Raw genomic sequence first — 12,222 nt, forward strand, 5'->3', positions numbered from 1 at the left:
CCATTTTTTTGGAAAAGTTTTCTGAAAAACACTTGGTGAAGTACACAAGCCCAAAACTTGCAGGTGTTTCTTGAAGGGAACCAAAATTTAAGAACTGCTCCCATTGCCGGGAAAGCTGAAAGTTAAAAACATCTAAAGAGCTTGAGGCAATTGAAGTGAGAAAATTGAGAGAGAGAGAGAGAGAGAGAGAGAACAGAAACTCAAAAGAGGGTGGAGGACAAGGAAAGAAAATTAGAGAAAATGAAGATGAGTCAAACATGTTGAAACTCATGGATCAATCTCGAATTCGGGGATTGGGGCATGCAGGACACTCTAACCCGAAGTGGTGATCAAATGCTAGTAACCACAGATATATAATATAGTTCAAACAGAATGACATTGATGACTTGTTGAACAAATACATAATATACAACAATTAGAAATTACTTCAGCCTAAAATCCTCACAATGAAAGCCCTCAAAGTTCCATTTATAAATGTCACCTGTACTCGAGAACTTCACCTTTACTAAATATGATCCTTCTCTTCTAAAAGAAAGACATCAATATATATCTCTTTCTACACTCGGAAAAACAAACCAAAAATAAAAACAAAAACCATTGTTGTCCCTGCAAATTCCAAATGAACTAAGGAAGAAGATGCACATGGCTTGCCAAGTAATTCAGCTCTATGAAGAACTACAAACTTTTTGTTACAAAATGGAACATGAGAGATTTCCTTTACCTTTATATACGTAAGACCACTGCAATATACACCTTCCTAACGAAGGTGCTATGGAAGATAACTAACTACCAGCAGCCTTGAGAAAGTTATCATACGGGCTTGAAGCTGGTAATCTAAAGGTGTTGGAATAATGTTGATACTCAGTTTCACATGGCACTGGAGCAGAAGCAGTTTGAAGCTGAGAACTTGCATCAGAGCTTGAATCAACAAATGGATTTCCAGACTGCAATTATGATAAGAACAATCAAGGGATCATGCATATAACATGTGATCCAAATGTATGTAAATCAAGGACCTTAATGGTTATCTATTGATCCCGATAAGGCACTTGTGCGTATTTTTTAAATAAAGTGGGATTTGTACTTCCTCTTTAAAATAATCATGAAGGAATCTTTCAGAATGTTATATAGAAAGTAAGTAGTATAATTTAACAATTTACCCGATAGGTATTTTGCTGCACTTGAGGATGTGTTACAATAGCTGTTTTTTGGTTGTGATCTTCTCGAGTGAAGTCGATTAAGAATCCTTGATTATTTTGACCAGTTGATAAGCCTGACATTTTCTGGTGCTTTCCCATGTGAAGGTTCTCAAAACGGTTAGCTATTTCCTTGTAAGACAAATCCCGTGCTGTCGAAACTGACATCCGTCCAACTTGATTTGTTGTCTCTGGAACCTGCAACAGAGTTAACATTCATTATACTAGTTTTTTCTTAATTCAGCATGGAAGCAATAGATTTACATCAACGGTAGACTTGTGCAATTTGGGAAGACTGCACAATGTGATATAGATGGGATCTCGCTGCCAAGGACACCATATGCATCATGGATATACAAACACGTGCTACATATTTCTATGACCTCAAAGGATCTATTTGGCCATGCATACACTAAAATAATTGTCTAATTTGTGTACGCAGTGGGAGTAATAACCATTTATCCTTAAAGCTGGAGAGAAGTCCATGACGCCAGAAGGTAAATTTACAATATGGTTTTTCAGTTGTATGCATCAAGGAAATCTAGAGGGACACTGGACATAGCACTTAGACAAATCATCATCCAAATTTTATAATCCGGGTAGATCGAACCTAGACTTTTCTTTTTAAGTTGATCCATCAATGCAAGTATATTAATGCACATATACACCTTCAGAAGCATTCACATATATCTAGTTGGGCAAACTTGCAAAACCAAGTCTTAGGTTTTTTTTGCTATGTCTTAGACTCTTAGGTGCTTTAACAGAGATTGTTAGCTCGTTTTTTGGCTACCGAACTTATTTAATTTTTCAATAATTTATAGCAATTAGAGGACAGTTTCGAACAAGAAAGTAAAGGTGGATATTAACAATTAGGCATATACGGACAGAGAATCTTCATATGTGATTAAAATTAAACTCTCATTATTTTGCTACCAATTTCTTTGGGCACAATACTATTGTAAGGAAGCTCAATTTGGAAACATACTGAATCTAGGAGTTGGTTTACACTCAAAAGACTTGGAAGCTCAGGATTCGCCCGCGCATCAGAACTAGTTTTCCTTCCAGTAGAATCGGGAAGGAATTCATCATCAACAGTGAATAGTGGTTGCTCAGCCTGAAAATTTATAACATAAAACGATGGAAACTGAATCAGGAAACAAGTTAATTAACCTACACAATAGGAAGATGCACAGAACATGTACTTTATTGGTAGATTTATCATCTATTGAGTTGCTTTGGTAGATCAGCCCAGGGGAATCTGCAAATATTTGGGCTCCTATTGGACACATGTCATCTGGAAGGAAATCTTGAAGCAATTGCTCCCTAATAGCTGAAGCATCTGTCTGCACCCACACAAGAGATATACAAACAAGAAAAGAGCTTATAAAAGTCAGAGTTATAGCAATCATCTACAACACATTATGTTTTGTATATAAAAAGAAACCAAACATTTACATACATCTGACGATGTCCCCAGACTCTTGATTATAATTGATGCGAAGGATTCTCTAGATTGGTCTTCACCTCTTTTTATAGATGAAAGTGACTTCAAGGCATCTTCGTCATCTTCTTTTGAGGCATAAGCTTTTCCAGATTTACCAAACTCATTCTTTACCGCTTGTAACTTTGAGTCGTCTACCAGTTTAAGAAAAGGATCAACCTGTTGACCACATCATTTATAACATTACTAAGTTACTTGAAATACAATAAACTACAACACTAAAACGAGTGAACAAGCACATATAGGTGCTGAATCAGAATTTCTTTTTTCTGATATCAATATTAAAGCATACTAGCACCTACAGTTTCGGTTGTCAGAGCAGATTTAGCAGCAGGAATGAGAGGTATAATATTGTAGGCCTTCGCCAAAAATATTATCATTGAGGTGGCCAAGTTGAAGAGTGATCTTCGTCGTGATGGCTGCAAAGGCACTGCAATGAGGGATATAATTATTTGGCAGAAGTTATTAGATCTTAAACTTTCAACAATTAGAATGCAAATGGTAGAACATTTCATAGACGAAACACTAATTAGTAATTCTGACGTATTGTGTTTTGGAGACTGAATGGAAATATGTTTATAGTATCATTTCGTACTTTATAAGAAAACACATCTCTTAAACAACCTGATCTGTTCTTATACACTACTCGCTTTGTAAATTCAGTTAACATATACATAGAATGCAACTTTTATACAATTAGTGTGTTTATTGTGCTAAGTCTTAGCCTGAAAATCATTGCCAAAATTCATGATTTCTCTCAGTTCAACACTTCATGAACTGGTAAAATATAAAGAACATATAGTATCTCCCTCTTGTCCAATGCTTCCATCTGAATGGACAGGAATTGCCCCCATCTTGTTCAAGGTGCGTTAAACAACAATCTCGATTTTACAGTTTTACTTGATTACATGGATGAGAATGCTTCATTATATCATGTCAAAAACTACAAACATTTCAACAAAGAATCTAACCTACCTCGTTCTCCAAGAGAGATGCTTCGCAAGGAAAACGCAAGCTGAAAACCACGGATAAGAGTATCCTGGCTTGAATTCTGCATGATAGAAAAATAAGAGACGAAGTCAAATTTCGGAAAGCAATAACATTTATGTTTCAACTAATAGTTTGTGTGTGTAAGAAAGAAATAATAGTTTGAAAATCTAAGGAGTTATAAGTTGGAAATTGGTAAGGAAAACAGTATAAATATGTAGCATGCATAAAAAGAATTCCAGAACAGCAATAAGAGAAGAAATAGATTTTGTGATTGTACAGACTCAAAGTTGAAGTTAAAAACTTGCAACAGGCAAACATAAATATGACCTAATTGCTTCACAATCAATATGACAAAGAAAAATGTAAAAAATGAAATAAATTTCATATGGCATAAGTCAGGAACGGTAAATCTAGGGTGACAATATTACCTTGGTTCTGGAAAATAGCATCACCAAGCTAAAGGTATGGGCAATCGCTTCAAAGTTTTCAACCGTATTTGAACGAGATATAGCTTGCATCAAAATTGAAGATAAAAGAAGGCTAATCTGCCTCGTACTTAACCTAAGGGAAATGCCCTCCTGCAATAAATTAATAACTTTGTGAAGATAGAAATTAGTAATTATTTTTTGGTACATGTCAGAAGATAAATTGGTTCTTAACATGGTCAGAAGATATTAGCCATACCGATTGCTGTTCCGACGTGCTATTTTCTTCTTGTGATGATTGTCTTTTCATACTAAAAGATCGACTGTACGATGATGTCAACCGGTTCAGTATGGATGGGTTATCGTTCCTTGTATCCTCTCCATTTAAATTACTATTATTTTTCTCCTGTTCCTTACCCAACTTCTTGAACAGTGCAGCTGAAGAAGAAAAGACGGAGGCTGTTCTTGATAATGTTCTCTGCATATCCTTTTTTGAGTTTGTATTGGTGGAGGAAGGACGAGGACAGACAGATGAAGGGACAAGTACAACAGAGAATACACGATGTGCGCCAACCCTAGTTTCGTAGTCTGGAGAAACCATTGCTAAAAGCAACTGATGGAACAAGGCCTCTGGGAAAGCCTACAGCACATAAAACCTCATATTGAAGGGTCATACAATTTATCAGCAGGGACTAATTTAAGATGAATATTAACTAACCCTTGATTTCTTCTCATCCGAGACGTTTGGCAAGGAAGCAACAATTTGAGCAGTACGATAAACAGCAGCCATAGTGTTTCTGGCCATAACTGTAACATTTGAGATGCTTTCCAACATTACAGCCATAACATCTAGAATGGGTCCAGCATCTCCAACCTGTCTTCCATAATTATCATGTATTAAATTTATGAAAAATCAAGTTACGATGAACTCTTTCCATAAGATTAAAAAATCACGGGTCTAGTGGGTTACAGTACAAGAAAGCATAATTTGATTGCATAGGTATTTGGAAGACAATGCATAGTCAAAATATCACCTTCTGCGACATCCGTACAAGGCACTCATAAACGGCTTCTTGGAATTTCCTGTTCCATTTTACGACTTCTTCACCCAAGTTGGAGTCATCAAGAGAGCAATGTATACTTTTACGGAGGTGTCTCATCATATCACTAAATGCACCTACTATTGTCACAGATGACTGACTCTTTGTTGTCTGAGCAAGTGAAGTAGCAACAAGCACAATGTCTACTTGCATGTTCGGGTTTTTCAGGACATTCTTATGATCAAGGTGCTTAATTAAGGTAGACAACATGAAGTGTGTGTTCTGACCTGTAAATTATGTAACATGAGATGCTTAAATATCTGAAAGAACCTAATGCTAAAGTATTATAAAATAGGAGCAGAAATTTTATGGTGGTAAACTAACCAAGCACAAAGATAAAAAAAGAAGTCAATTACCAGATTTTTCCATTATGTCCTGCATGTCTACTAATATAGAACGAGCAAGTCCACATTCAGGAGCCCAGAGGTTATTATCATCAAAATAGCGGAACAAAGATTCTAGAACACGTCGTACGGTTGTAGCCTCCTTGGCTAACTTTGCCATGTTATGCAAGGATACTCTAGCCCAAAATGTTGGACTGCTTGCATCTTCGCTGTTTGAAAAAATAATAATCAGAGAACAAGAGATGTACTCCACAAATGGAAGAATCTAGTCAGAGTTTGCAAGTTGATATATGCAAATTAGGTTGTTTTTAACATGAAAAGTCATTTTTTAATGTTGTCTATAGCATGTATATTTACTTTACTAAATAAATAGTTGGGAATCTTATTTGGGAGGGAGCTCAGTATGTAGTTGTAAGAACATTACACTGTCACATTAACATCACCCTGCTCATTCACAACATTCCTCCAAGAAGTAGTCTTTGACATGATAGCTGCAGATGGTGGGGGGTTATTATTTTGAGTATCTTGATCATTTTGAGCAGATTTATCTGACTTCTCTTCACAATTTTCCAGGACTACTGAAACAACCTATTATTAAGGCAATAAAAAGTTAAAGAATACGGATTTTGCATAATTGAAATAGACTTGTGGTAATTTCTAACCACCACCATAATGATAGGTATCAAATTTAATATATAAAGAAATCTTGCATGAATTTCACTAGTAAGTACATCACTTACATTATCAAACTCGGTTGACATATGAGAGTATTCCCCCATGAACCATATCTGTAAATTCACATGTTAAAAGTTATCACTTGATAAACACAGAATTCTAAATTCCATATATAGAAAGTTGTACAGAACAATATTGATAAAATATACTATTAGACAACTATATGCAACATATTGTGCTAGGGAGTACATAATATGTCGCTAGGTATGTGACTAAATTAATGACCCAAAGGTCATCCTATGTAATGAAACATTTCGAAAACAACCTAAACTACAAATGAGACAACAGTAAAGTACGCACATGGATGATTGCACTCAACTAACTTGTTAGGCTATCCATACAAAGAATTTAATTATGAAAGGAAATTTAAAAACCAGTTCTCATCAGTATGCACATTGTTATGGAGCACGCACAATACATAGTAGTATAATAAACCAAGCATATGTAGGTTTTATTAAAGCAAGGTACCATTGAAGAAAGTGCTTGAAGTCCTGCACATCGCATTTGCTTGACCTTTTCATCGTTGCCCATCTCTTGAGCTAGAAGACAAACTTTTGGAATCAACCCTTCAAAGTTGAACATATAAGTACCATCCCGCTACACAAGCAAGTAGTACTGAATTAGCTTAAGTTTTCTAATCTATTTTTCCAGCTTCATAGCTAATACTAATGCCCAGGAGGTGAAAATGTAAGTGAGAATGAGATTATTAAGGGCTTCCACCTGACTATTTACAAAGTCAAAAAGGGCTTCACATCCAATTATCCGCATGTCTTCATTACTTGTCTGATCTAGCAAAATGTAAATAATGTTGAGCAAGCTGCCTGCAAATAATGGCCTGCGGTGCAATTTCAATGATTAGAATCTGTTACAGAGAACCTAAAATGCATTTAACAAAGTTCTTCTGTAAACTCCAGAAGGGTTGAATCAGGAATTGACCGTATATACCACAAGTCCAGATGTCAAAATAAGTAGAATAACAATGATTGGGTGGAGAATGTTTCATGATCAAGGAATAAGCTTCATTTGCTTCTAGGCCACCAGGCCCAATTAAGTTTGTAACATAATGTGTTAGTTTTAGAGAGGGGATTTGCAATTGCATTTAATTTTTTTTTTACATCCCTAAGTCTTAGGATCTAGTTTTAGCACAAATATACAATGTGAATACATGAAAGTGCATATTATAATATAAATATATAATAAAGTAATAAACAGAGAACCAGGACATTCGCAAATATATATACGTGAACAGACTACATAAGGAGTGATATTCTCTAATGAAACTCAACAATTTGAACACAAAATAAAGGGTCTGAGTAGAAGAGCAAATAACTGCTAAAACCTTTTATATGATAAATAAAAAATAACGTGGAACTCACATTTGCTGCTTACAAGATATTAACAGCTTCCGGTAGATTAGTATGACAACTTTTACATTGCGAAAGTTCTGATTTCTCAGTTCTCGATAAAACCTTTGCTCAAGTGAAGTCGTGATCTGGATCATAAAAATATAGGAATGCCATCAATATATAAATTGAAACAAAAATAAATATGAATCTGCAGTATCAGTTGCCAAAGAACCAACCCACATGTATGCTAAAAGAAACGCCAGATCCAGTTACACATAAATTCAAAGTCAAATTTTAATATGGATGCAAATGCAACTCTACCTTTGGGATTCGTAGAGGATTTTTTGCAGCATATTCACACAATTTTCCGATTCTCCTCTCATTGGGTTCTTCAGCCTGTGAAAAGTACATATTTGAGATGCTTAATAGTTTATGATAATGAAATTTCAAGACAATAAAACACTCCAATTTATGAAAAGCACAAATTTGAAATGCTTAATAGTTTAAGACTTCAAGCTTTACAAGTAGTCAAGAGAAACATGAAGCACAAGTACAAGAGTATATACTTGTTCAAAAAAAAATTGAGGAACACATGTTTGTTGCTACTTGGCACTTGCTACAGAGATTTTAAAGTAGTAAGGCAATTAATAGATTACCTGTCCCAGTCCAAAATCTGTATGTTCTTTCGTATGTAGTTGAATACATAACTTGCTCAGGAAGACGATATATATATAGTTCCACACCAAATGCACATCAGTTACAAAATGCTTAAAGTAATAGCTTAGGACCTTTGGATGTAGTAGATCATCTCTTTACACTCATATCTCGGAGGTTTTTCAAATTTTCCTTCATGGTGCCACTCAGATTGATATGTGTTTTAATCTAATTCGTAGATTTCCTTACGATGGAGCATTTCATAAGAAATATTCTAAGTATAATCTGCGGTGCAGGAACCTTCATACATTCACAAATTATATTAGCAATGCCAATGTGTTATCTAGAGCCTACAAGTATCTTAAGAAAACTGAATAAAGTCTGTCAAAAGTTTATTTGTATTACCTGCAATTTTTGTTTCATAAAAATATTTTACTAACAAGTATAAAAACTTGAGCTTATTTTCATTAACATGCCTTGTTTTTTAACTTTCCATTTGTCATTTCTTTTCCCTCCCATACCTATCTGCGGTTCTGGACACTATCTCCTCAATTTCAAAACACCATCATACTACAAGTATAAAGTGAAGGCACGAAATATTCAAAAATATATATTAGAACTTCACGTAACGACCCACGTCACCAACAATATATTTCTATAGTTATTAATTAGTACTCCTGAACTTGCATTACGGATAAGATAGAAGAGTTGTCTACTTCTGATCCCGAATACATGGTGTTGATGAATTTTTATTTGTATTGATTCTATTACCAAACCAAGCAAAAACCAGTATTAGTAATTAGCAAAAAGAGAAACAGTACTTAATGCCTGTGTGATCAAGTCCTAGACAACCTATACTCATGCCCATATAAATTCTATTAAACACACACAATAAAAACCACATTGTATCAGTCTCTTATGGTAACCAAGGAATATAAATACATTTTACATAGCACACATCCACATACATATTTATGACAATTGACAAATTTATACGCAAAATAGTCAACAATTTGAAATAATGTAATTACCGGAGACTTGGGAAAGATATCGCTGAGCAACTTCTTGTAGCGCCTAATAGGTTGGCGTGACCTTGGGCGCAGAGCAGGGCAAAAATAACAGAGTTCTCCACATGATGGAATAATTGTCCTGGAAATCACACCCATTTTCCTTTTCCTTCTTTTCGATATATAATTTTATACAATTTCCTTGCCCCTCCCTCAATTCCCTCAGTACATGCACATTTTTTTTATGAACCTAAAAAAAAATCAAAATTTAGAAGAAACCTACAGAACACCATGCACATTACAATTACCTAAACACGCGCATGTATCATTTGTGTGATTCGAACTTAAAAACAAATTGAATTCAACAAAAATTTACCTATGGGTTCGAAGCCTGAGAGAGGGCTATTGGAGGGTGAAAATGCGGGTTTTCTGAATCCCTCCAACCAGATGAACAAAGGAAAGAAAGGAAGAAAAAGAGAGAGAGGGAGAGATGAAAGCTAAATTGTTGAGTTCCCTATTTATATATCCTTTGCATGGTTTATGGCTTATATGTGGATTACTCATTTTATACCTAAAGCCTATATTTAGAAATTCTTATTCAAAAATTATTATGTCGTAAGTTTTTTAGCACTATAGAGATAGCAATTCAGAGGATCAAATTATTATTTTGGATGGAGAATTGCATAGCACTGGGCTGTCCGCAGATGAGCGTTGGTGAATTATGTTTTTCGTTTGCAAATTGGAACAATTACTCGGGCTCCTAATATTTACAGAAACAACAAATTATGCATGTTCCGAACTAAACTGAGGGTAATTAACTGGATAGTCACTAGATTTCAAATTCAAATGACATGTGGTCAAATTAAAATAACCAGTGAGAAAGTAGAAAGCTCTGTAGCTGATGAGTTCGACATTTCCATGAAAAAGTTGGATGAATTTCATGCCAAGCTGCAAGAACTGCAGAAATAAAAGGGGAAAAAATATATACTGGGAAATCACAAGCATGAAAGCACTTTACCTCACAGTGATATACCAATTTATAATGATTTATAAAAAGACTACTGTTACCTCTAGACTCTAGTTATTTGATCACCACAATAAAAATATAAGATCAACTCTAAATTTCTTAAAAAGGTGCAATGGCATTTAGTCAGCCTTTTGTCTTTCCCTCCCGAATATACGATCAAAAAAATGCCAGAAGCCATTGCCAAAATAGGATAAGCCGATTAGTGTTCTTCGCATATGGCTCAATACCTGTCAGATTTGCGTTTTGATTGTATAATCCCACTCCCTCTTAACCCACATGAAGTCCATACTATTTTGATACATAAATCTATGCTGTGATGGTTAAAAATACCTATTTTTGGGGTACAATGGCTGAAAATACCTATTTTCAAAATACATGCCTGAAAATACCGTTTTGGTTACGCATTTTGTAATTGAATAAGTGTAATACGCATTTAAGAATTGAGTATCTAAAAAAATTACTAAAGATACGCATTTGTAGTTTGTGTATTACTATTGAGATACGCATTTGCCAAATGCGTATCTTAAAAAAAATAAAAAAATAAATTGGATACCCATTTGACAAATGCGTATCTAGTACAAAACAGGATACCCAAATGACAAATGCGTATCCAAAACGGTATTTTCAGCCATCCACTTCCAAAATGGGTATTTTCAGTCATCCACTTCCCGAATGGGTATTTTCAGCCATTTGCACCAAAAAATTGTTATTTTTAACATTATTTCAATCTATGCTATATCTATCAATACTATATTTATATACTTATCTATACTATCTATATCTATATACTATTATATTAAAGACGAAACATTAAAAGTTTGGTTGTTGGTTGTTGGTCGTTCCATTATATTTAAAATAGGACACTTAATATTATATTTAAAACAAGACACCTAAAATTACTCGCCTATCAATTCTATTATATTTAAAACAGGACACTCATATTATGATATTTAATATTATATTTAAAATAAGACACCTAAAATTAATCGACTATCAATTCTATTATATTTAAAATAGGAAACTTATATTATATTTTTATCTATACTATTATATTAAAGATGAAATGTTAGATATATTTGATAATGTCATGTCTAATATGATTTATGTTTAGTTTTCAGATCTTACTTAAACAGGACAAATCAGTACTTAACTGAAATCAGCACTTATACTGAAGTCAGAACTTAAGTCGTCAGTACTTAAGGTTCAGGAGATATTTATCAGAAGATAATATCAGGACTTAAAGGAAACGTTCAGATAAGGAAGGCAGCTGATTTACAGGAAGAGAAGATCGAGACAAACATAAGAAGAGATATGCATGAAGAAGGAATTCTATGAAGAATAGAATACTTGGAAGAAAAGATATCTGATTGATATATTTTAGGAAGCAGAATTATATATTCCATATCAATTAGTGATTATCTTGTAACTTTGTAGTATATAAACACAGACATAGGGTTTACACTATAAGTGTTATCATTATCGAGAAGATTATTCATTGTAACCCTAGCAGCTCTCGTGATATTTGTTCATCACTGAGAGAGGACAGTTCCATACTGTAAGAGAGTTTTTTGTTTTGAATAAAGTTCGTTTTCTGTTACTTGAGTTATTAAAGTTCGGTTTGATTGTGATATACACTGTATTCACCCCCCTCTATAGTGTGTGTGACCTAACAAGTGGTATCAGAGCCAATCTGTTAACATACAAACAGTTTAAGATCCAAAAACAATCATGTCTGAAGTAGAAACTCCAACTAAGCCCACCAAAACTGAAGAACCTCCAAAGACACAAATCCAAAGCCGATATGAGACGATTAGAGTTCCCATATTGAGACCATCTGAATATCCCATATGGAAGGTGAGGATGACCATGTTTCTGGAAGCTACAGATCCAGAATATC

General features: G+C 34.4%; 1 protein-coding gene across 1 annotated transcript; it reads right to left on the reverse strand.

The window, feature by feature from the left end:
• Positions 1-398: 398 nt before the first annotated feature.
• LOC141719528 (protein SEMI-ROLLED LEAF 2-like) lies at positions 399-9,806 on the reverse strand. Its single transcript, XM_074521909.1, has 20 exons — positions 9,675-9,806; positions 9,323-9,548; positions 7,959-8,033; positions 7,668-7,783; positions 7,012-7,126; positions 6,760-6,888; positions 6,297-6,344; positions 5,981-6,144; positions 5,569-5,765; positions 5,147-5,439; positions 4,831-4,986; positions 4,372-4,752; positions 4,116-4,265; positions 3,673-3,748; positions 3,000-3,127; positions 2,656-2,856; positions 2,399-2,539; positions 2,182-2,310; positions 1,161-1,394; positions 399-944 (listed from the first exon to the last, which is right to left on the reverse strand). Exons 2-20 carry the CDS (start codon positions 9,455-9,457, stop codon positions 783-785), a joined length of 3,030 nt encoding a protein of 1,009 aa, XP_074378010.1. The 5' UTR covers positions 9,458-9,548; positions 9,675-9,806; the 3' UTR covers positions 399-782.
• Positions 9,807-12,222: the final 2,416 nt, after the last annotated feature.

The sequence above is a fragment of the Apium graveolens genome, chromosome 1, assembly GCF_009905375.1.
Source record: "Apium graveolens cultivar Ventura chromosome 1, ASM990537v1, whole genome shotgun sequence".
Lineage (NCBI taxonomy): Eukaryota > Viridiplantae > Streptophyta > Magnoliopsida > Apiales > Apiaceae > Apium > Apium graveolens.